Raw genomic sequence first — 27,215 nt, 5'->3', positions numbered from 1 at the left:
CCTACTCTTGCTTTTAGTTTTTCTGCCGCACTTAATAAGATTCTCTGCCTAGAATCAACATACACTCCAGCAAGAAAATGTATGTTTTGAATAAGTTTTTTTTTTTTCTGCTTTTTCATGGAAGACAGGATTCCTAACGCAACATATCTTCCAAATTCTTCCATACATTTTTCTAGTTTACACCATTCTTTCATAAACATCCCCAGAGTAAGATTGGCAACTTGAAGGGCAATTGTTGAAATATTTGGTTTTTCTAAAACAGCTCTGATATGTTTTACTTCATCCCATTCTGCTTTGCTAAATTCTAGGTCTTTTGTCTCAGTAGCAGCTACTTGATCGCAGTAGTCTTTGAAAAAAAAGGAGACAATCAAGCATGGCATATGTAGAACCCCATCTTGTTACTGTGTCTAGGAATTGAGTTTTACCATACATTTTCAGCAAAACATTACGAATTGTTGGGGTTCGTAATTTTACCACAACCCGTCAAATTTTCCCTAATATTTTTGTTATTCGTTCATTCTTTAATCCATTCCAAATGGCTAGTTGAACAGTGTGAATCTCACACCTCATTAGATGAATTTTCGTATTATCATTAGTCCACGCTGGCAATATTAGGGAAGGATTTTTAATCTACTGTAGCGAAATGTCTACATTCATTTCTTCGATGTCTTCAGTTTTTCATCTTTATCCTTGAAAATATTTTCATGATGGCCAAGTTTATTTACAGCACATGTCATGTTTGCTGCATTATCTACACAAATACTTAGTACTTGTTTTTCATCAATTTCAAATTTGTTCAAAGTTTCTTTAATTTGATTTTTCACATATAAAGAGTTATGTCTTCCTTTAGTATCGACAACATCCAATGTTTTTATTTCAGTTTTCTCGTTTTTTTCATTCCAAAATTGTACATTGATGGCAAGAAAATTTCTATTTCCACGGGTTGCAGCATCTAGCTTTAAATAACATAATTGTCCTTTTAAAGTTTGTCTTAGATTGATGTGCACAGACTCTGCTGTGCTTATTACTAAATGACGAACAGCATCATGTCCTATCGAAACACCAAGCTTCTGAGCCATTTCACCAGCAATCTTTTGAAATCCTTTGTTATTTAATGTGAACGTAGTGAGTGGTGTCATACTCATACAAACCATCTCAACAAGTCCCTCGCGGAAAGTATTGCTATCCATAGTGATTGTAATCTTCGATGATGTAAAATATGTATCAATTTTTGGTTGATCAGTTCTGCATTTCTTATGACATGAAAGTGCAATGGTAAGATTGTCATGATTATGTTTTCTTCTTGCAGCAACTTCGTCTTGTTGATCCTTCTCTTTAACTAACCCTTCGTAAATTTCAGGATGATTACGCTTCACATGCCGCCAAAGATTGAACTTTTTCGGCACACTAGTTTCACTTGCCTTGAAGTTACATTGTGTAGATTCGCCATTTGCAATGTGTTCCATCTTGCATGTAACTGATTTTTTCTTTCCATTATCGTATTCAAATATGAATATCTGTTTAACCCCTTAAGTTCCCAGCAATTTTTTATATTAATTTAATTAAACATAAAAAATACTTAAAACTGAAAAAAAACGAAAGAAATGCGTTAATTTTGAAGAAAAAGCTTCAAACTTTCTTTTCCTTTGTCTTGCCTTTCTGCGAATGAGTCATTGTTTACACAGCTGGATGACCTTGAACACAGCTGGAGTCCGATTTCCCAGGGCATTCTCATATACGTCTCGGGAGGACAAGGGTTTAAAGTAGAGTGAGCTCTATCTCCCCATATATTTTTAAATATTTTTAAAAAATTCAAATTTTAATTGCGATTTCTGACCCCCCCGACTTAATTAAACGTGTATATAATAAAATCTATTAATTAAAAAAATTAAAAAAACTATTGGAGGTGGTTTTTGACATTAGAAAGCAGCTTTAAATAACTTTACCAAAGAAAAATCCATGCACTACAACTTTAGAATGCTTAATTAATTTTGATAAAAAATCCCATTAAAAAACAATTAAGCCTTGATCGAGCCTTATCAAAGGCTAATTAAAATCGCGATAAAATTTTTTTGCACGGGTAAAAATTTTTGAAAAAAAATTGGGGACTTAAAAAACTTTCGAAAAATTCAAAAAAAAACAAAAATTTTTTGGGGGACTGAAAGGACCGAGTTTTATGTAAGGCTATGTAGCTTGCCCGAGTTAACTCGGACGAAGAACTTAAGGCGTTAAGCTTTTCTTCTGTAAGCTTTTCTTCTGTAAATTCTTCTGACTGTCTATCATGGGTGATGGTTTTAAATTTTGGTTTGACACCATGGCTTAAATAATCAAATATTTAAGTGTTATTAATTGAGAAATTATGCATATAAACAATTCGTGCATACAAAAATAACCAAATAATAATAATAATAATAATAATAATAATCTTACCTCTGCAAACAAATTATAAAATATGATATATGATTATAATAAACTGATTGTGAACAGAAATGAACGACTGTCACACTCAAAATCAAATGTAAGAAATGAATATTAGTGCTGCTCCTAGTGTTGAATTTCTAGTAAAGTGCTAATGACTAAAACCACTTGTAAACAGAGTTTAAAATCTGCTACTCATTAGCACCCCTCCCCATTAACTCCACATCTGCGATCGTTAAGAATTCAGAGAACTGGGGAGTCGTGAAGGGGAAGGAATAGCTTGGTCAGGGGATAGTGGAGACTGGAGAGAGAGGTTCCCACCTTTCACATGGGACATATGTGGAATGGATATAAAATTTATCTGTGCGTGTGATTACCTTTCTTTTTAGTTCAATTATTGTATTCTTAACATTTGTAAATATTACAACTTATGCCACTTCCATTCTCATCGTTTCAAATATTAAATAAATATATATATCAGAGCAGTGGAGCACTACAAATTTCCGTGCTCTGGCTTTGCTCCTTCTCCGAGTAAAAATCCATTGCTCCACCTGCTCCATGCTCCAGCTCCAGCTCCGCTCCAAAGCCCTGTGTTAAACACTAGTCTAATTTCAAATGAAACATTTTATCATGTGATAAATATGGTAGCAAGTTTTATTGTAATTAGACTAGTGTTTTCTTAAATATAGTAAGATATTAAGACTGGAATACAATGTATAATCATAGAGCTATACCTATTTTACTTAATCAAAATATAAATGTAATTGACAATTTATAAAAACAATTAAAAAATTTGTTGTAACTTTTTTACAACAAAAATGTTTCATTACAGCAGTATATATATACATACATATACATTTATTTATTTAAAATAATTGAACATATTCAAATCTGTTTTTATGTTACAAAAAATTCAACATGAATAAATGTACAAATCTTATACATTTACATGTAATTAATATTTTTCCATTTAGAATTTCTTATATTCCATTTAAGATTATTTGTTCCTGATGATGAATTTTCAGTACTCAAAAGTGCCTGAACATTTTTCTTATATTTTCTGTTCCCATGAAGCATTTTTATTGTGATTTGTAATAGCTTACTTGTTAAGAAGATAATTTCAAAAAATGAAAAATTGTTTTTGAGATGTTAGCTTCTTTGATGTTAGATCAGTTAGAAAGCTATTATAAACATTTTAGAATGTTTGGTTCTAGAATTTAACATAAAGGAATGTGATGATCTTATTTCTAGCATTTAAAATTTTAGCAGTTTTAACTAGATAGATCACATTTCAGAATTTTTACGTTTTTTTCTATTATGTTTTAATAATGATTCAAATAATAGTTTGATTTAAAATTGTAATTACAAATAGTCATCAGCATGTGATTCTTACCAGAACTGTATTTAACCTATAACTATATGGCTGCTTACTGCTTAGAGCTATGACTATAGGATTCCTCAAATTGATCTGTAAATTTATAATTATTTATTTCTTAAAAGTTTGTAATTATTAGATAATCATAAATAATAAATAATGTTTTTTAATAAATATACATGTAAATATTTGGTTTTCTGTATTTTATATACAAAATTCAGAAAAATCAACAACTTATCAGCTTAAATTAGTAGATGTAAATTTAAATAGTTTTACAATCTGAAACATGCTTGGTATAACTACATTTTAAGTTCCAGTTATCTTAAAATATTTTAGTTATAATGCCTATTATCATTTTTTAAAATAAAATATTTGTTTTTGATTAGTGTGGAAAAATGCTTTCATAATTGTAGAAGTCATTTTAGTTAAATATTAGAGATCCTTTAAATATTATTCCACTTAAAGCCTTCCAAAATTAGTACTTTGTTTGATTTCAAATTTATTCTATTTCTTTAAAATATCAAATAATTTTTACTAAAAACTAGAATATTTCAAAGATTCACTTAGAGTATTATTTTGACATTCAAAATAGATTTATAATTTAAATTTATAATACCAAGATATGTATAAAATAAAATATAACAACAAAAAATTTTGTGAATTTTTTTTAATCATCTATATATATAAAAATGAATGTGTGTGTGTGTCTGTGTCTGTGTCTGTCTGTCCTTCATGCATTACCACACTGTTTATCCGATTGCCGTGAAACTTTAGGAAGTTGTTTAATATACTCCGGCGAAGGTTTGTGGCATAGTACGATTGCCATAAAACTTTGGGAAGTTTTTTAATACACTCCCGCAAAGGTTTCTGGCATAGTACATTTATCCTATGATAGACGGCGTGCGTTTACACGAGCATTCGAGCACAGTGTGCTCGATCGATTTCAAATTGTGAAGACCATTTCCCCCTTCAAAAAATATTTCTATATGTGCATTTGTGAACTGTTATTTACGATATTCGTAATAATGTTTGTTTAATCACTTTATTTCAACTTTTTTTTGCTAATTACGTATTCGCTCAAACTTTGTTAAAACTTTAACTGTATACCAAACAACAACCGAAGTTGTAGAAGGAAATTTGCCTATTTTACCGATCTAGGGATCCCCTTTTCCAAATTTTAATATCATCTAATAATTTAAAAAGACAAATTACAATAAAACGGTTTATTATCCAACTATCAGAAATTTCACAACATGCCAAGGAAGAGAGGAAGGAGCAATTAAATAATTAAAATTATAAAGGATTTAAAAATATATATAAAAATGGGGAATATCGCACTTCTGACAATCGCAGCGAGTGTGTGGGCTAAATTTGGAGAATCCATGCTTCTCGCATGGACAACTGTATGTGGCCGGCTCACGCGTCGAAAAACCTTCTGATTTATTCATGTACGCACCAGACGGAAAAACAAAAAATATCGTGTATCCACAAACACTCCAATAAATAAATAGAATTGAAATGACACTTTGAAATGTTTTTCCGATGAAAATGAATAATAATAATAAGTTTCAGTAAAAATAATAATATATAAATTGAATTTTATCATAACGAGTTTGCTTGAATTTCCTTTCTTCTGAGATCGCAGCAATGCACGACGGGTAAGCTAGTAATAAATATATTTTGAGCCACAACAACGCGTGACGGGTCTGCTAGTTAGATTATATAGATGATGATAAAATTACAATAAAAGTAGTAATAATATTGACATATTAATTGACTGATTCAAATGTATGACACAATAGTAATAATTTTATTAACTGAATTTTTTCTATGAACATTTTTATTATGAATAATAATAAACAAATAAAGTAAGATATATTTTGAAAAGAGATCAGGAGCTGTATTCTCATCTCTTCTTTCAAGGATGAATGACGTCAAAATAAGAAATGAAATTAGCCTCTCAGAGACAGTGGCGATTCTGGTCACTTTTAACGATTTCATCTTCATTGATGATGTCACAATTCTAATAGGTTGATTATACATGTTCGGGTTATCTGTGTGCACAACGAGGTATAGATTTTTAACCAATGAAATTGTAAAATTTTCAAAAATGCAGAGTACATAATTATAGATCATATGGCAAGGAAAGCTCGCGTTCAAATAAAGCACATAATTTTGACAAAGTTGTTTTTTGTTTTATAATGTTTTTACAGATTGTAATGTCAATTTGTCTCTTAACAAATAAAAATTTTAATAACCTAAGTTAGAAAAGCATGCATACTTAGATGTTTTTCGAAATAATCCCATCTAATTGCTCCTTAACTTTCTAATTAAGATTAAAATCATATTTAATAGTTCAGTAATTAATGTAGGATAATTAAAAAAAAATGAAATCAGTGGTGTTTCCGAGTAGGCACTGAAAAAAATCAGAAGCATTTTCTCTCTCAAAATATTCTTTCCCAAGATAGAGAATGTTCTCTAATATGATTGTACAGTGCAAGTAGCATCCAGTTGTCCATATTGGATATAACAAAATTGAGGCAAAAGATGAAAGACAGTTCAAAAAACAACTATCCACTCGTTTCTGAGAAACTCAAGAATCTTCAAGAGAAAAAGTTGTCCAGAATCTCATTTGGAGAGACACGATGATCTCTTGAGACATAAACAAATTATTAGCCAATCAGCTATGAGAGATGAAAGATGAGAGACGATGACCAGAATACAGCCCCAGATTCTAATTGAACCTACAAATATATAAGTATTAACAGATTAATATTTCTCTGACAAAATGTCTCATATTTATACAAATTAATATTAAATAATCTAAAATTGAAAAATGCATATACAGTAGAAACCCTCTAGTCTGCCCTCGGCTAGTCCGTCACTCCGGTTAATCCAACCGGTTAATCCAACGGTTAATCCAACCGTGGTCGGAGTCGATAAACTTGTCTCGACTCATCAGTGACTCACTGTCCGTGGTGTTTTTCTGTGTTCGTTACAGTATATGTTTTACATTGTGTGTACATGTACAGTTTTGTGTGTGTTTTCAACATGTCAGGAGTGAAACATAAACACGTTACTCTTTCATTAAATGAAAAATTAGCAGTGCTACAAAGACTGGACAAAGGGAAAGATTGTTTATTTTACTTTTTTCTGATAATCTGACCTTTTTTGCGTTCCGACCATACCCCTAGTCCCAAAGGTGACGGATTAGAGGGGTTCTACTGTATTTTATTTTAGAGTCTGGTTTCATAGGACTAATGATAATGATGTGTTTGAACTTGTCATCAAATGAGACAGAAAGACATTAAGTCAGTGGTTCTCAACTATTCATATATTTGAGAGTATTAGCATCAATATATATAAAAATTGATGAGAAATTCATGTTTACTATTTTCTCAAAACAATGAAGCAATAAACTAATAAACTTCATTTTATTGAATAAAATCATGAACATGGGATTGTCTACCAAATAAAGTAATATTCTACACAAAATTACCTTCTTCTCAATAACTGGATCAAATTACTAAGCACAACGAGGATATTTAAATTGGAATCTGCTTATTCCATTTTAGAATATTCTCATTGATCTGATGTAAATCTTGTTTAAGATTGAAAACATTTGTCAATTTTTACATTAAAATTTGACTGGATGTTTAAGGTTTTGTTGATTGTGCTTAGTAACATGCTGTAGTACATTGAATATAAATTTAAAATAAAAACTTAAAAATGTATTTTGGTTGAATACTTAAGACAAGTTTTCAGAATACTGGTTGAGAACCACTGCCTTGAAGTCATAATATGAATTTGATATGACTCCATTCAGTTATTAATTCCTTGTATGTTAAATAATAATTAAAATAAACTCATTATTAGTATTGATGTTTATATAATGGAAATACTTGTTTAGGTATCAAGCTGGAGATTTTAGTGGGCAAATTCTCTCTGAAGTATCAACTATAAAACATACTAAGCCAGCCTATGTTCCTGTAAATAATAATCAAGGAGTTATGAAACAAGAAACACGGGTATCTAAACATAAAGTATGAAATATATTGATTATTACAATGTTTTTGTATGTGAAATATATTAAATTAATTTTTTCAACTAGGATGAAGGAACACAGAGGAAGAAAAGAGAATATACAAAAAGAAAGCATAAACAAGATTCTACATCACTTAGACAACAACAATCAGTGTCACGTACTGAAGTAGATTCTGGATATCCTGATATTAGTTCTGAAGATGAAAGACTTTCATTAGTAAATATGTTTAGCAATTGCAATTTAAAATTTAAATTTAGTTTCATTTGGTCTATATTTATATTTTTATATTATATAATTCATAACATTTTTTAAAAGATTCTCAATTTTTGATTTTAAATTTGTACCAAATTAATTAATAGACTCTTCTCAAACAGCACTTTCAAAAATAACTACACTTTACTAACCTTTAACATGCAGTCTATTTTATTAAAGTAATCTAACATTTTTGGTCAATTAATTGACCTTTATCAGGATCAAACAATTTTTTCGATTTATGATGAACAAAACCAATTATAGAACTTATAATCGGTTTTGTATAATTCGGATCCTGATGAAGGTCAATTAATTGACTAAAAATGTTAGATTACTTTAATAAAATAGACTGCATGTTAAAGGTTAGTAAAGTGTAGTTAATAGAATAGTCAATTTATTATTCTGATTCAAACAAAATTGAAGTTTCAACTTCTTTAAGTAAATTATTTTACCATAAAACTGTATCTATTAAGAACTAAATTATCATGTTAAATGCTATAATATTTAAAATAAGATTTTCTCAGATTACAGATTTTTTTTTAATATGTTCAATATTCTTTAATAGCATAGTAAAGAATTATTTAAAATGTTGTTTAGAAACATTATTTTTATACCAGATTTGTTCTGATCAGAAAATCCTTTTTAATTTATTAATTCAAACCAATGTTAATTTATTTAACATTGGCTTGAATTATATTATATTACATATTACAGTAGAGCATCGATTATCCGACTCCCGATCAACCATCACATCGATTAACCGACCGCATTCTAGTCGGCAAATTCAAATGTCCGCTAGTGATGTGGCGCTACAGTATTTGGCTAGTTTAATATTATTTTTGTTTAATTTTTGGTGTTTTAGCTGGCTCGACCATGAAAGGGATGCCAGTATTTAAACGAGGCTTAACTTTCTAATTATGAGTGGTTGTTTGTTTTGTGAGCAATAAAATAATTTTTAATGATACAATAGCAACGATTATTATTTTTTAAAAATATTTGTTAGGCTTAACATTGATCAAAATTCAACGCAAAGTAGGTTAATAGTGATATACTAATTACATGGGATATACTAATATACTATACTATTAATATATTTTTTCATACTTTTCAGTTATCTGTTTTTTTCAGTTATCTGACCAACCCCAGTCCCCAATTGAGTCGGATAATCAATGTTATACTGTATATACATTTTATGTATACTTTTAAATTATTCCCATGTTTTTATATTTAAATTTTAATCTAAACTTGCACTTATGGTTCTATTCCAATTGGCTTCTATGCTATGTTTGTTAAGGTACATGCATGCCAGCTTTTATATGTCTTTACAAAATGTTTTTAATTTAAAGTCTAAAATTTACTTGTACTCAATAGCCATTCTAATTGGCTTTTATGTTATGTATGTTGAGGTGCATGCATGCCAATTTTATGCAGTTACAAAATGTTTTTTAGTTTGAATGATCTTATTAGCCATTCCAATCGGTTGTTATTTGTTTTAAGGTGCATGCATGCCAATTTTAAAGTTTTTAATTCTGAAATTTGAAATTTATTTGCTTTAATAATTATGTTCTAAAATGGATAATATCGTTAATGCTTAAATTTAAATGTTCCCTTCAAATTCTGTTTCCTGTTTCAAATTGCCTGAGGACGACTTATACATTTATGTTGAAAGCACTAATAAGATTAAATTATTCCTTTAATTCTCTTTAACGTCTCCTAGTCTGAAGTTTCTAATTGAATTAACACAACTGTTGGCGTGACATCCAATCCAAGTATTTAATATACCTACCAGGATGATTATATTACCATAATCATCATGATGATGGTAATATAATCAACAATTTTTAAATAATTTACAAGTTTATGTTATATTTTTAAAAATAATGGACTCATTATAAAAATTTGTTTTACCGAATTATTTAAAATGTTTTGCTACAAACCTATCCTCCGTTANATGCAGTTACAAAATGTTTTTTAGTTTGAATGATCTTATTAGCCATTCCAATCGGTTGTTATTTGTTTTAAGGTGCATGCATGCCAATTTTAAAGTTTTTAATTCTGAAATTTGAAATTTATTTGCTTTAATAATTATGTTCTAAAATGGATAATATCGTTAATGCTTAAATTTAAATGTTCCCTTCAAATTCTGTTTCCTGTTTCAAATTGCCTGAGGACGACTTATACATTTATGTTGAAAGCACTAATAAGATTAAATTATTCCTTTAATTCTCTTTAACGTCTCCTAGTCTGAAGTTTCTAATTGAATTAACACAACTGTTGGCGTGACATCCAATCCAAGTATTTAATATACCTACCAGGATGATTATATTACCATAATCATCATGATGATGGTAATATAATCAACAATTTTTAAATAATTTACAAGTTTATGTTATATTTTTAAAAATAATGTGTTTTGAAAAATGAACTGCAGATTATATGTTTAAAAAATTAAAAAATTGACACATTTTTGATTGGCTGAAAAAATTTTTATATGTTTAATATTACTATAATTATTTAGAGCAATGGTTCTCAACCTTTTTTTACTCATAGACCCCTTTTTCTTTTAATTTTTTTTGTAGACCCCCATAGACATTGTACAGGGGAAAAAACCTTATATTTTTCACTAATAAAAAAGGAAAGAAATTGTATCCAAAAAAAAAGAAATAGTAAATAATATATATATATATATATATATCTCTTTGATGTTTGTCAATGAGATATATATGTTGTATATGTATTCAATATTTTAAATAATTTATATTTTAACCCTTATGCAAGAAATGAGTAATAAAGAAATTGACAATATACATACTGTAGAAATTTAATTCAGTAAGTCAGTAAAACAATTTGTTCTGAAGTAGAATTATCATTAGACCACTAAAATATCACTCTGAACCCCCATTCATTAGTTTTTTTCTGTGGACCCCCAGTAATGTTACATGGACCCTGGTTGAGAACAATTGATTTGGAGCACTCAATAATTGTCAGGAATCATATTTCTTAAATATGAATGTCATTTATATAAAATATTATAGAAGTAATATTAATTATAAAAATCATTCGAACAGTATAATTATTTTATTTCCATGTTTTATTTTATTAAGAATATGCATTGAGGCATTCTATAAATTTTAATAGGTAACATCACCATCTGATCCAGAAGATGATAATGATCCAGATGGACCTTATGCCTTTCGAAGGAAGAAGTATTGTGATTATCATGGAGTAAGTTTTTGAATTTAATTGTGTGTTTATTTGTGCGTCTATACATTACTTAAGCTTGATTAGTTTTAGAAATGTCTGCTTTATAATGATCTTCAGGAATTTACATCAAAGATTTTCAATTTGTTCAGTTATGTATCTAGTTATTTCTATAACAACAGATTTTTTCTGTAGATGTTCATTTAACTTCTGATTGAGATACTTTCAATTTCCAATTTGATAAAGTGCATTCATACAGATATATTAAACATTACTTCTTTTCAATAGTAACTTTATATTACATTGTTATCATCTACATATATTTCTTTCATATAAAGTCAATAAAGATGATTTCAAATTTTGAAAATTCTAGTTCTTTACACCATTTAGATTTATTTTTTAGATGTGGTGATATAATAAACTTACATACATATGTGAGAAACCGGGGGATTATAGGGCAAGTGGTTCTCTAAAAACCTCTTAGTTGGCAACGGTTGGTGAAAACTGCTTACATTGTCGTCAGATGGCTTAATAGAAGGGTCTTAAATGGTTGAGTGGAAGTGCAGTGGGTACGTCGAGTAGTTCAGTGAAATGACAGGTAGTCAGGTTTATAAACAAAAATAACATGCATTTAATATCTAGCTAAATCTTAGGTTATGATATACTACCGAATACACTATTAAAGCTACACATCTAAATTGTTACTAAATGACCGAGTATGTCACTCAGGCCAAAATCCCGTTTTTACATTTCTATATACATAGGTGTATAAGCTTAAATCTGCTGTTTTTTAATCAGAAAAACACACGTTTTTTTCTTAGAAAGCAAAAACAAATTTATTCAAAGTACTTTCCCTCACTAGTGACACATTTGTTCCATCTCTTGGGCAATGTGTGGATACCATGCCAAAAAAATTTCTTCTCTTTCGAGGCAAACCACTCATCAAACCATTTTCGGACGTCTTCGTAAGAATCGAAGTGCCGCTCAGCAAGCGCGTGGCCCATCGATGAAAAGAGGTGATAGTTGGAAGGGGCCGGGTCTGGTGAATAAGCGGGATGGGGTAGCACCTCCCAGTTGAGTGTCTCCAAGTAGTTTCGGACCAATGTTGACACATGTGATGGTGCATTGTCATGGAGGAAAATCAGCTTGTCGTGTCTTTGCTGATAATCCAGCCTTTTTTCACGCAGAGCACAGTGCAATTTGATCAGTTGTTGGTGGTAGTAGTGAGCATTGACAGTTTCACCAGGTTTCAACAGCTCATAGTAGACAATACCCTGCTGATCCCACCAAACGCACAGCATTGTCTTCCATCCAAAGCGATTTGGTCTTGGGAAAGATGTTGATGGTTTGCCTGGTTCAACCCATGATTTTTTGCATTTAGGATTCTCAAAATATATCAATTTCTCATCGCCAGTTACAATCCAATGCAGAAACAACTTTCTTTTTCATCTGGCGAGCAAGATTTTGCATGTGTTTTGGCATCGCTCCATCTGCCTATCGTTCAATTCATGCAGCACCCATTTTCCGATCTTCTGAATCTTTCCCATGGCACGTAGACGCATGGAAATGGCTGGTTGAGTAACACCCAATTGCTCGGCAAGCATTTTTTGCAATTGGGTATCGTCCTCATCCAAAAGAGCCTGCAGTTGATGGTCCTCAACCTTCCTGGGCCGATTTTCACGCTTCTTGTCACTCAGGTAAAAATTTCCCTCTTTGAACTGACGAAACCAATCTCTGCACATGGTTTCCGATAAAGCTCTGTCTCCATAAGCCTCCACAAGCATTTGATGTGCTTCGGCAGCCAATTTCTTCAAATTAAAGCAGAAAAGCAAAGCTTGCCGCATATGCTGTTTTTCTGGCACAAAAGTAGACAGACATGATTACAAAAAAATATATATATGTTGTTGTATGAAATATCTGATGATGTGCACTGATTAATGTTGACAGACGTCAAAATCATCAAAAAAACAATATGGCGTCGTCATGGTAACTTAATACACTCGCTTACGCCATCTATTAGCAAACAGCGGATTTAAGCTTATACACCTGGTATTTTGATCAAGAGAGAGTGAGTTTACATATGAATTAAACATTTACCTCTGATAGATAACTGATTTGATGATTCCCTGGAGCATTTGGGTCATTGTTGGTCTTTATAGAGATGTGGAGAGTTGTATTGGCCACTGCTAGGTTGGAGCCTTGGGTGGCTTCTGTTCTGTATGGTGTCTTGGGATGTGTCAAACTGGCTATGGCATTTGGGGATGTCCATTTGGATATGGGCATCAAGTCTGGCTGTCGTCTTCTATGGCCTGGAAGATGTCTGCTGAGAACTTGGTGGCTGGAGATGTTTGCCTTGCTATGGCATCTTGTGCGGTCCACCGGTGTCCACTGAGTATGGCCAACAGGTAACTGGTGGGTAGACCTCGTCTATGCTCTAGGAAAATGTCCACTCTGACTCGAGTTCCAGCCTTATTTTTATCCGATTTATCCTGGGAAAACACATTAGGTGATTGGATATTGTTGGAGACGAAGGTTGATTTTGCAGGAGTTGGGTCATAGCTGAACTGTTGATGACATTATGATGCCCTTTTATGGAGCTGCTATTACCATATTAGGCTCAAAACTTGTACAATTGCTTCTATTTACAATAGGTTGTTTAATTTAACACTTAATTGTTATAATTCTTGAACATTTGTTGCTAATAAAGGTGATATTCAATCTGTTTACTGTGCAATGTTTTTTTAACAGTTGCAACGGCAAAATAGGCTTAAGAATTTCCTTAACTTAGTGCAAAATCAGGCCTATGATCTTCATATATGTATATATGTAACTAAATTAAATGTTATTTAAAGCATGAATATAGTTTAAATGCTCACATTTTGAATATTATATTATTCAAAGTTGGATCAAATATCAAATTGATCAAAGTTTATTAAAATTGCTCTCACACTCATAATGAAAAGAGTCAGTAAGCTTGCTTTGCATTAATTCAAATTTTTTGTTAGCAATTATTTTCTTACATTAACTCAGCTCAGTCATGCTATAATTTCATATAAATATGAGTCATATATTAAATATTGCATTTTTAGTTAGATTTAAAGAATTTTAATATATTATTTTCTTGTTAGTTTTACTATTTTAAAAAATCTGAATTTATAAAATTAGCCAAAGTTTTAACTAATTAAGTAATAATTTATTTTTATATTATAGATGAACAATAATTATTTGAATGTTACAAGGCGGCTTCATTTAATAAGGTTAACAGTGCTGTTAAAAAATATTTTAGCGTACAAGATTGAGACTAATAATGAAAGAGTATACAGTAATGCAGCCCTGTACCAATAGTAGTCCCTGTGAAGTGGCATTTTGCATCCACTATGTGGTTTACAAAATGGTATTACCCATATCAAACTGCACTAGAATCAAACAGTATACTATTATTTGATTTTTGACAGTCAAAGGGATTAGACATAGTGAGATCCATCATAGGATGTATACACAATGTGGAGAGTAATGCATGTTATTTCAAAAAGCTTGGGTTCAAAAGTCTATGCAGCTCATCATCTATGTTTGTTCAGCCTTTCTTGAACTTTTGAACCCACTTGCAAGTTTTTTGTAGCAGCACACTACTTTTCACATTGTGCATATATCTGCAATAGATCTTAATAATTCATAAATGTAATGCCTTTGGCTTTCAAAAATCATATAACAGCTCACTGTTTGATTCTGATGCAGTTTGATATAGGATAACACCATATTGTAAACCACATAGTGAACTCAAATGCCACCTCGCAGAGGCAACTATTGGTACAGAGCTGCATTACTGATTACTTTTTCAATATTATTAGTCTCAATCTTGTACACTATGTTAATTTTTTTAGTGATGCTTCTAACCTTATTTATTGAATTTGCCATGAAAAATTTTATACTGTTAAAAATGATAGCTATTACATATACTAATCTACATGATAGTACTGTATAATAAATTATACCTTATATTTATAGCCTTTAATAGATCGTCTTGGGAATTGGCCATGGTGTAGTCCAGATGATGGTGGGCTTAGTGATCCTCGGTATAGGTATAATTTGACATCATTATCAGAACCACAGACTAGATGTATAGGATTTGCAAGGAGGAGGATAGGAAGAGGTGGAAGGTGAATTAAAACATTATAAAATATTTTTATATACGTATTTCATTTATTTATTATTTTATTTTAATTACATTTAAATAATTTCAATTTTATAGACTTCTGCTGGACAGAGCTTGGACACCTGCAGATGATTTATGGCCTATTTTAGACTTTAGTATACCACCTTCTTTACCAAATGGTCTACCATGTTCAAATGATTTCTTAACAGAAATAAAGAATGACTGGTAAATATATTCTTTAAAATGAAGCAAAAAATTTTTTTCAATGAAATGTAGTTCTGGACATTGTAGAAATTTTAATACTTAAAAGTATGTGGTTTACCTAACTTTTCAAAAATTAGTGTTATCTTATATTTTTCTCTTACAAATTAAATAAAGATAGATAAAGTGTAAATCTGTGCTAACATTAAGAATCTTAGCACAGATTAACACTTAAATTATATTTTAAAATTAGTGAAATATTAACTTAATGTTAGGTAAATGTTAGATTCAGGAGAGTATACATAAACAAGAAATTGTGCAACATAGAAATATATTAAAATTTCAGATTTATTTCTTAAAAGTTTGTAATTATTAGATAATCATAAATAATAAATAATGTTTTTTAATAAATATACATGTAAATATTTGGTTTTCTGTATTTTATATACAAAATTCAGAAAAATCAACAACTTATCAGCTTAAATTAGTAGATGTAAATTTAAATAGTTTTACAATCTGAAACATGCTTGGTATAACTACATTTTAAGTTCCAGTTATCTTAAAATATTTTAGTTATAATGCCTATTATCATTTTTTAAAATAAAATATTTGTTTTTGATTAGTGTGGAAAAATGCTTATATAATTGTAGAAGTCATTTTAGTTAAATATTAGAGATCCTTTAAANTCGAAAAATCCCTTCTTAGTGTACATTCTGTTGACGTACTCTATTAAAACGCAATCAAAAACGGAAAAAACTGCATCTAAAATGGTATAAATAGAAGCAGAGTTCTTTACGGTAACCTTTTCCGTAAGGCTTACCGTAAAGAACTGTCCATCCCCCATGTTTAACGGAATAATATATAGCCTGTGTCCACCCTGAAGTTCCATTCTAAATATTGGTGAAAGAATTTTTGAAATCGGATGAGTAGTTTCGGAGATTACCTGCTGCATACAAACTAACATACATACAAACATATTACAAACATCTTTATAATATTAGTATAGATATAAATATTATATAAAACAAATGTTGAATTTTTTTAATAAACATATTTTCACAAAATTGTGGAAATAAAATTGTAAAAATAGTAATAAAAAAGCAGAAATGAACACTTTAAGCAACAGCCGCATTTGCCCATGGTGGTAATATTAGCTTTACATTTTTATTTTAGAAATATTCTGATTATCTGAAAGCCTAAGGCTGCCTATATTTTTTATAGCTTCAATAATTTTATTGTACAGTGTTACATATTATTATTATTATTATGAGGATTGCCATTAGTTTTACATATGGGAATTAATAACAGGATAAATTATTTTTATTTAATAAAACATTTTAGTTTTATGTAGAAAAGAAATGCTTTAATTCTGTCTTTCTTATTTTAATTTTACTAATTTGTCGATTATAAAAAATATATAGCTGTTAATTAGAAAAAATAACCAGCTAAAAAATTGGAGATGGAAATTAAAAACAAAAATTTAAATAGGAACCCTGTTTATAGTTAAGATTTTAAGTAAAATTATGAGTGAAATGTATATATGAGAATGCTAATGTCTGTTTTTAATATATATGATTTAATAGTTAGATGATGATAATTTTCTATAGGCTAGATCAGTGGTTCCCAACCTTTTTTCATTAGCGTACCCCGTGACATGTCATATCTCTAGATTGTACCCCATGACATGTCATATCTCTAGATTGTACCCCNTATTATGAGGATTGCCATTAGTTTTACATATGGGAATTAATAACAGGATAAATTATTTTTATATAACAAAATGTCTTATTTTAAATTTTTATAGTTCAGTTATTCTAAAAGATAACTTTTCTTAATTAACAACTTTAACTAATAAAAAATGTGTGTTTGGAAAAATGATTTGTATTTCTTTCTAGTGCAAGTTTAAAATATTTGTTTGGCCTTGTTCTTTTTCTGTACATGGAAGAGTCATCTTTTGTATGGAGGATTTAGGATGATGATTGTTATTTTTTGTTAATATTGTTCATGTGTTCTTTTAGAGTTGTTCTACTTGTATATATTTAATGTGCGAGTATTGGGACGTGTGTTAATTGTTTTAAATGTGTGTTTTGCATTGAACTGTATTATTACTATTAAATGTAATAATCTGTTGTTGTTATACTTTGTTAGTTTGTTTTATTTGTGTTCAGTGAGCTTGACCTGTTGGACTCCTAAATATAAACCTTCCCCATACTTGGATTTAATGATACGAGGGCTATTTTTTAAATAAGGTCCATTTGTGAATGAGAGTGAGAATGACGCGCGATTGCAGCAGTGTGCATGAGCATCTGCTTTCAGCATGCTTTGCACGCGTTTAGATGCCATTTGCCTCCGTGTCATCTGTCTGTGTGCTGAACTGTAGATGTTTATAATGTTTAAGAAAATTGAGTCGCCTGCCGACTGTAAGATATGATCTGTTATTCAATTTCAGCACGAAAGATCATGGCAACTGTCTTTTGGGACAGGAAAGGGACTTTGTTAGTGGATTTTATGCCAAGAGGCACAACAATTAATTCTGATGCTTATTGTGGCCTTGAGAAAACTCTGTCGTGCCATACAAGACAAGCAGCATGGCCTAATGTGTTCTGGCGGCAGATTTTTTTAAAGTTGGAATTTAAAAATTTTTTGAGTGGTATGACAAATGTTTGAACAAAAATGGAAATTATGTAGAAAAGTAGCTAAAAGTATGTAGAATATAGGAAAAAACATATTTTACTGATATTTACAATATTTTTTTTTTTTATTAAAAAACGGACTTTATTTAAAAAATAGCCCTCATATGTTCATTTTCAAAGCAAAATACAGAACTTTAAATTAGTTCTAGATATTATTTTATTTTACAAATTTTAAAATATTGAGCTGCATTTCAAAAATGCAACCCATTTTAATATTAAACTGAAATTTAATTATGTTTTGTTGTAGTATGTCTATTGCTCTTTGTTAAGGATTAAAATTTAAAAATTTTAATAATGCTAAATAGTGTTTTATGGTTTTTTAATAACTTTATAGAATTAAAACATCAAAATTGCACGGTTAATACAGTTGATTCCCCCATAACACTGTTGATAATTCTGTTTTATATGAATTCCATGTTGTATGAGTCACTTAGATTTTACAAATACGTGATCCATTCACAGCCAGGCACATGTATTTGTAAAATCTAAGTGACTCGTACAACATGGAATTTATATAAAACGGAATTATCAACAGTGTTATAGGGGGTCAACTGTATTTTATATTCTAACAATTGTATCAATTTTTTCATTATAATTCTACTTTTTACACACATTTACTGCTCTCCAATTTATTCAGTTTCATTTGCTCTTTACAAATTGTACAATTTAATCATTTTCTCCCTTAGATTCTTTTGAAAAATATTTTAAAAATTTTAGAATGGACTATATATGAAATATAAACAAGGGCAGGCATTTGATTTGTAATATTAAACAATAAAATTATTGAAACATTATAAAAAAGGGGGTGGGGCAGTCTTTGACTTTCAGACAATTGATTTTTCATATATAATACTTTAACACTCTTAAATCAATTTTTTACTCATTTTGGACTTTTATATATTTTAAGCTATCATACAGTGCTGCTGGATTTGGTTTTAGTAATAACAAAATCATTTGTAAAAATTAATTAATTTTATATTGTCTGTTTGTTTAATTTATGGTTTTAACATTATTTTAAATGTTTTATGCATTGTAACATATTTACTTTCAAAAAATATAAAGCTTCTCTATATTAATAAGATATTTTATGATTTTTATCCTTAATTCAACTTTTATATCCACTTTTAGAAATGTATTAAAATAAAATAAAATTGATTGATCATATCAGCTATTACATTGTGTTATGCTATAGATAATTTATATATAATATAATACTTATATAGATATATAAAAAAAATTGTCTTTCAATTTATTTATATGTATTTATGAATACAGTCATTTTCTGCTTAACATAAATAATCAATTCTTGAAAAATAGCCATTCTGTGCAAAATACTAATTTGGATGATATTTTCTGTTATAGTCAACTTATGTTAATATGAATTGCTTGGGGAACAATAGTTAATTTGCTTTATCAAACATTTATATTAACACTTGTCAGGATCAAGGTCAAGGTTGTGTAATTTAGGGAGTTAAGACTTAATAGGCAATTGAAATCTCCAAATTATACATAGTTTGAATTAATTTACTAAATAAAGTTACTTATTTACAAAAACAAATCAATGTTCGAATGATTTTCAAATCAAACAAAATGAGGAGGAGAGTATTTGCAGTCTAAGCATGAGCAGTATATCAGAGTGGTTAAAATGAAGCTAAAAGAAATTAGTAATTTTTTTCTATTGATGGTTGTTTGAAAAAGTGAAAAATATTTATTGGCACTAAAAGAGTAAAAAGAACAGGAGCCAAATTTGGCACAAAGTATCAAACTTGACATTGTTATATGCACTGCTCAATATGCAAACTTAAATAGATGCAGTTTCATGCAAAGGTATCCTTAAGCTTTAACTTCTATTTTCTGAGTACAGTAGATTGGTCTGCTGAAACCTGATGTTTGAATTGCTATGCAATTAGAAGTCAAACGTGTCTTTCCATATTAAGAGAAGAAAATCTATTCTTTTCAAAATGGAACATTCTACAGTAATACTTTTTATTGTTTATATTAAAGCAACCATTATTAGAAATAAGATTATTTCTTGGGGTTATGAAGATAATTTATAGTTCAGTTTAATGAATTCTGGTCAAATTTTTATTTGCTTTATCAAGGTTGTAGTCTCTTTTTGTAAAAGTTTTTGTAAAAATTAACAGTGTGGCAGTGGTGTTTTGCCAGGTGTTTTTACTTAATTTATATATTTTTTAAACAATAATATGATAGTATTGCTATGTATGAAAATAAATTGATAGAAATCTGATTTTTGATAACAAGTTATTTTCTAAAATGAAAAAAAAAATTAATTATAAAACATAATAAATTTGATGATAATTGACAGTTATTGTTTTATTTATTTAGGTTACATTTTCGACCACAGCCTTCAGCTAGAAGAATAAGTGTTGCTAGTAGTGATGAACAAGATGAAAATAATCAACAGATACACTCACCTGTTGGACAGTTAGATGATGTAAATAATGCTCTTGACAGTGTACCAACAGACTTTGAAAGTTTCCAAAGTCATCAAGAAGAACTTTTTGAAATGCAAAGAAAACAATTAGAAAGGTTAAAACAAGAAGAACTAAGTTCAGATAATTCATATAATTCAGAACATTCCTTTACCTCCCAACCAACATCACGTTTCACTTTAGACTCTGCCAGTGCAAAATTTGCTGTGTCAGCTGTGCTCAATACTAGTGATGTACCTGGATTTCTAAATTCACTAGTATCAGCATCAGAGACCAGTAACAGTATTACCTCACATATTACAGGAAAATTACCATTAACTAATGGACCAATAGCAGATAGTAAGTTTTTCTGTTTTTGAATCTATTTTATATTAATTTATTACTTAAATTTCAAAAAAATTTTAAAACTTGCATTTGTTTCAATGGAATTTTATTTTATTTTGTAATATAATGTGAATTATTGTTTTATGAATACTGTTCTAACAATATTAATGTTACATTTTATAAGAATAAAATATAAATTGATTTATATCAAAAGAATTTCTTGATTTAACGTTGAGAATTTTAATATAGTTTTTAAATTAGTTTTCCTTATATATAAATTTGTAGTGATGAGACATCAAAATTTCTCTCAATTTCAAGTCTTTTGAATAGTTTCTAAAGTTTATTTTTGTTTAGAAAAGTTAATGATTTCCATTATGAGCACAGTACTTTACTTGATTAATAAACAATAGATGAAGATTAGATGAAGATTAATAAACAATTTAGACCAACTCCATAATAGAGTTATCAGATTCACCAACTCATCATTAGCTAAACACCTGCAACTAGGAAATGCTACCATGCAATCACCTGAGATACCGTGGCTATTCGGCTATGCTAAAACCCATAAACCAGGCAAGCAAATCCGGCCAATTGTTGACAAATCAAGATCTCCAACCCTACCTATTGAAAAGGGTCTACATGAGCTCCTCAAAAACCATTTGAAAGATTATAGTTACACCGTTTCAAACACTCAGGAACTCATCAATAAATTACAGAATATCGCTCTGACGGGATCAGGAATTTATTACAGTTTTAGACTTTGAAGCTATGTATCCTTCTATTAAATTGGAACTGTGCTTCTGTGCCCTTAGGGATTTTCTCTTCTAAGCCTCTCCACCCAAACCTAAATACCACAAGCAGGTTTTGGAGCTTGCCCATCTAATGTGCTACACCTCATTCTTCACCTTCAATCAGCAAAATCTATCTTCGAGAAAGGGGAGTTCCAATGGGTAGTCCCCTCTCTGGAGACCTCTGTGAATTAATTGTTAGAAAATTAGATAGCCAAGTGTTAGTCCTTTAACGCAGAAATTGTTCTTTACTTGCGCTATGTCTATGATATTCTTATCATTTGGAAATCCAAGCTGGATCTAAACGACGTACTGCAATAGTGAACAAAAACCCGTTTCGACTTAAGCTAAAGTTAGACCAACAGGATGATAGGATGGCCCATTTCCTTGACCTCAATATTTTCTTGAATCATGGCTGCATAACCACAAATGTATTCCATAAGTCTAATCTTCAATCTTTCTTCACTCCTACAACCTCGAATGACTCGTTTATTTATAAAATATCTACTTTCAGGGCTCTAATCCGCAGCGCTTTTACTCATTGCTCTAACATCAAGGACGTGCTGCGAGAAATCCAACGCATCAAGCGCCTCGCCACAGCCCACGGTTACAACAGTAAATTTATTGATAGGCTTGCGCAAAAAATTTGTAGATGCTTAACAACTGAAGATGTCAATTCCAAACCTCTAAAGCAGCGTTTCTCAAAGTGGGCGATAACGCCCCCTTGTGGGTGCTGGAGGCTTTCAAGGGGGCAGTAGAAGGCTCAAAGAGAATTGGGGGGCGTTAAGGAAATATAGAGGGGCAACGGCAGACAAATTCTATATATAAAAATTCGACAGAATATATATAAAATGTTGACATTTTATATATTTTTTATTTTTTATTGAAGGTCACAACTTGAATATTTCTAACACATTGACTTTTATTTTAGCTCAACGTTTCTCAAAGTAAGCAATAACGCCCCTTTCTGGCGCAATGAATAGATCTATGATAGAGGCAGGGTATTGAACGGTGACCAAAGGCAAAATTGGGGCTGATAAGAGGACATTGCGTTTAATGGTTTCCAGATGATGAGAACAATGTACAGTAAGGGCACAAAGTGTGAGATTCATAGAAAAGTTTTCCTAAGAATATTTCCAATCCTTTTCTCACACAAGAGAAAATGGGTTAGGGGCATTGGGTATAACTTTATGGAACAAAGGGGGCGGTGGATCGAAAAAGTTTGAGAATCACTGCTCTAAAGCAACAAAGTAAGCACATTACCGTTGATTTCGACCCTAGAATGAGCCAAGTCTTTAAATTCATAGCAAGAAAGGTCAATGCTACTCTCGCATACAAATGCAACCCTACAATTTATAAACTTCTGGCTAATACCAAGGACAAATGCAGCGAGACCAGGAGTGTACACAGTCCCACTGGAGGACAGCAGATCTAACCCGTGCAAAAAACTAACATACATTGGCTCAACCAGTAGATCACTTAAAAGGAGGATAGCTGAACACAAATACGACGCATACAACAAAAAGTTCACTTCCACCCTAGCCCAGTTTGCAAGTGAACCTAGTATAACGACCAAATGGGAAGAGGCAAAGATTACAATTCCTATGCACAACAATAGCAAGCTTAGAACAGTTGAAACCATTGAAATATTTAAGCAATCCCTCAAAGACAGTTGTATCAACAGCAGAGATGCAGACTCGCTCTCCTCCGCATGGAAATCACTCTTATATTAAAATATAAGAGTGATTTCCATGAATAAAAGAATAAAGATAAAAGTTTTATCTTTGTTCTTTTACATATTAGCCTTTATATTTATAGTGAATTTATTGTATTATTAACATTGATTTTTTTTTATTAATTGATAATAACTGATTAAAAATTATCATATGGTATATTGTTTAATTATTGATAAGCTTTTATATATACATATTTATTATACTTAAGTATCACTTCTTGTTACATAATACAATTTAATTTAAATAATTTAAATTTTTATAGGTACTGATATAAATTATAGCAGTTTTAACAAAGAAAATGCTGATAGCACAATTTCTCATGTTCCACCTACACCCTTAGACTCTGTTCTGGAAATAACATTACCGAATGTAGTAACATCAACAGCATTACCAACATGTGTACAAGTAGTACCGTCCACAGATTTGGATCTACATAATCCATTAAGTATGTTAACATCAAAAGTGACTACCCCTCATGATGAATTAAGGTTCCCTAATACAGAACAGAATGGAAATGAAGAAAGTGGGTAAGTATAAATTTTGTTCACAATCTCATATTATATTATATTATATATATATATATATAAATGGACATGTGTGTCCCTATATTTCACTTTTCCTCCAAAACTACACATCGCACATGAATGGTGTTTGTATGTGGTAGTAGCCCAAGTCTCCATTCGTGCATAGGGGTGGTTGCGTCTCGATAGCTATAAGGGTGCGGGAGATATGAGGCTGAAAGTGGTTGAAAGTGGCTTTCTATTTCGAATGTTTTGTTCGAATTTGTTCGAATTAAATTCGAACATAAAATTCGAATATTGGTTCGATTATAGAACGATTGTAAACGTTCCAGAAACGTTGAAAATAGTTCGTTTGACTAAACGTAACAAGTCTCTAATTAGTCTGGAAACGGGGGACCTAATTCTTGCATTCTGTGAAAACGGGTAAGATTGGCTATAATGTAATTATCTTAATCTTCACTATCGTTACTTTTTAAAAATCCAGCGAAGATGGTCCTTGCAGCTAGATTCTAGATTACTTAGAAAAACAGTCTTTTATATATTAAAAAAAAAAAAGCTATATTACATACAAATGTACGAACAAATAAAAACCCAGCGAAGCGGGTCCTTGCAGCTAGTATTATATATTAATTAGCAAGTGAGTAGATAAGGATGAAGTAGTCCACTAATAGGTGGATAAAACCACCAAATACTGGTAGTTGGTTCTAGGTTCACACCTGACCAATGAATTGGTAATGTGTAGTTTTCATGGTTTCTTAATGTCTAGCACCTAAGTAAGAGCTAGTTTCTCATAAAAAGTCTTTCCAGTAGGCATACTCCTTAGCAGGATTGTTTTTCTATTGCATTGCCTTTTCATCAAACCAAATCAACCATTAAGAAAAATTAAAAAAAGAAGTAATTTTATTATTTTTGATTATCAATGAAGAAAATATAAATACTTAAATACTTTTTCCAATAGAATAAAATAAACTTTTAAAAGTAATATTAAATAAAATTAGTTCCTAATATTTTGGTAATAAATTAAATGTATTTATAAATAATTGAGATTATTTTAGCTTACAGTGAAATTATCAAAAATGTTTAAATATTTCAGAGATACATTTAAAAAATTGTACAGAGGTTGGAAAATATATAGTGATCACATGGACCAGGACAGAAGTACACTGTACACAGTTGATGGTCCTTTGATGCAGTTGTGAGGTCGCTGAATTGGGGATTACTAAATGTCAGGATTATCTTATGTGGAGTGAAGGAAAGTGAAGCAAATAGCTGTAGTGACAAAGTGACAAACAACCCTGTTTATTTATACTAAGTCTTACAATCTAATGTATCTTGTCTTCTGGAGTCACTGGACTGTTGAGTCATTGGCCCCGGGGTGGTCAGTCGATGCTTTGATGGTGTGGGAGGTCCAGTGAGGAAGGGTGACAGCCCGAAATTCAAACAGGATGGTGTCCACATGGGGAGGCAGGGAAAAGCCTGGACAGTTGACTGCAGTTGTAAGCTGGGGAAAGTCTGGACAGTGGTTGTCATTATCAGAGGCTGAAAGAAGTCTGCACAGTTAATTTCACAAGAGGAGGCAGGGAAAAGTTTGCCTTTGTCCTTGAGATCCAGGTTTTTAAAAGATTCTCTTCCCTGGATCTCTAGCTTTTGATTGGTTGTTTTCCTGTATCTAGGCAGATAACAGACCATTTTGGGCTACCAAAGGTTTAATTTGACACTGTGTTTAATCCGATGAAGGGAAATTAATCGCACCTTGAAACTCCTGCTCATATTTAATTGTTTTGAATTCTTATAAATCTGACACATAATCTCAGTGCTACATCTCCTTTTAAGGTTATTTAAAAACTTATTTTTTTCTCTCAATTAATACGCCACGTCTGTAACACCTGAATAGGTGCCAATTACTCTTAAAAAGATCTCCCAGAAGGCATCCTCCTAGGCAGATCACCAAGTGTTGCATTGCCTTAATAAAAACAAACAAAACAAAGCATTGTTAATTACCTGTTCTCATCAATGTGGAAATTACTCAATGCCAATTTTTGTCTCTAGTCTCTATTGAGTAGTCTACTGCCTGTATAATGTCCTTGATAGTCTTGAAACGAATTCTACAGATCAGTTCTTCCATCTTAGAGAACAAGTTAAAAAAATTGTATGGACTCGTGTCTGGAGAGTATGGAAGGTGTTACACTTTCTAATCCATTGTTGAGCAGCCTTTCACTAGGGTTTGTACATGACAATGGGTCTTGTCATGCAAAGCAATGGGAGAATTCTTCATGAAGTAGTTTTGTGTCTTATACAGTGTTGATCACAGATTGTGTTCCAAGAAGTGGATGTAGTAATGTGCTTTCACAAGTTTGCCTTAGTGGCACTGTGTGTGTTAAGATAACATCTTTGCAGTCATACATAGCAATGATTCTAGCCTTGAAATTAGTGGAGTTCTGCCAGAACTTTTTTGCGAGGAGAAGCTTTAATATCACCACTCAACAGACTGGTATTTAAGTTGTAATTCATAGAACAAAGCTCATGTTTCATCTAGCATAATAATGTGACATAAGAATGCTGACTTTTCACATTGCTAGCACTCCAATGGAGAGTCACTGTCTCTTATTAATGCCATTTCTGGATGTCATCCAAAGCACAAGGAACCCATCAAGATGCAATTTTTCACATACACAATTCTTTCCACAGAATGTGCAAGATGGTCATATGAGACAGACTGCTCTCATGACCTAGCTCATGAATTGCCCATCTCCAGTCATTCTCCAACAATGCAGCCATGGCTTGCATTTGTTTTTCCATAACATTTCTGGTGTTGGTTAGTGCTCATCAACTACTTTCTGACAACCATCTCTGAATGCTTTTATTCATCTTCTGATAGTGCTGTACTGTATGGTAAAGCAGATGCTTCACAAGATTGTACCAGCATCTGATAACAATGTTTTTCTGTGAATCCTCTAGCAAACTCAATTTTCAGCCAACATCACTGCTTCACTTAGAAAACGTTAGAAAACACTGATCCATTTGCACACATCTCTTGTTGCTGCTGCACAAGTCC

General features: G+C 30.9%; 1 protein-coding gene across 1 annotated transcript in view; it reads left to right on the top strand.

The window, feature by feature from the left end:
• Positions 1 to 27,215, top strand: part of LOC111632208 (enhancer of polycomb homolog 1-like) — a 185,905-nt gene that overhangs the window by 148,779 nt on the left and 9,911 nt on the right. Inside the window, exons 8-14 of the mRNA XM_023376587.1 lie at positions 7,704 to 7,836; positions 7,905 to 8,054; positions 11,229 to 11,315; positions 15,297 to 15,448; positions 15,541 to 15,669; positions 20,685 to 21,130; positions 23,902 to 24,166. Coding sequence (XP_023232355.1) covers positions 7,704 to 7,836; positions 7,905 to 8,054; positions 11,229 to 11,315; positions 15,297 to 15,448; positions 15,541 to 15,669; positions 20,685 to 21,130; positions 23,902 to 24,166 — 1,362 coding nt within the window. The remainder of the gene's footprint in view (positions 1 to 7,703; positions 7,837 to 7,904; positions 8,055 to 11,228; positions 11,316 to 15,296; positions 15,449 to 15,540; positions 15,670 to 20,684; positions 21,131 to 23,901; positions 24,167 to 27,215) is intronic.

The sequence above is a fragment of the Centruroides sculpturatus genome, unplaced genomic scaffold (genome assembly GCF_000671375.1).
Source record: "Centruroides sculpturatus isolate CEXI.00-Female unplaced genomic scaffold, Cexi_2.0 scaffold407, whole genome shotgun sequence".
Lineage (NCBI taxonomy): Eukaryota > Metazoa > Arthropoda > Arachnida > Scorpiones > Buthidae > Centruroides > Centruroides sculpturatus.
This window is presented reverse-complemented; position numbering and strand designations above follow the sequence as displayed.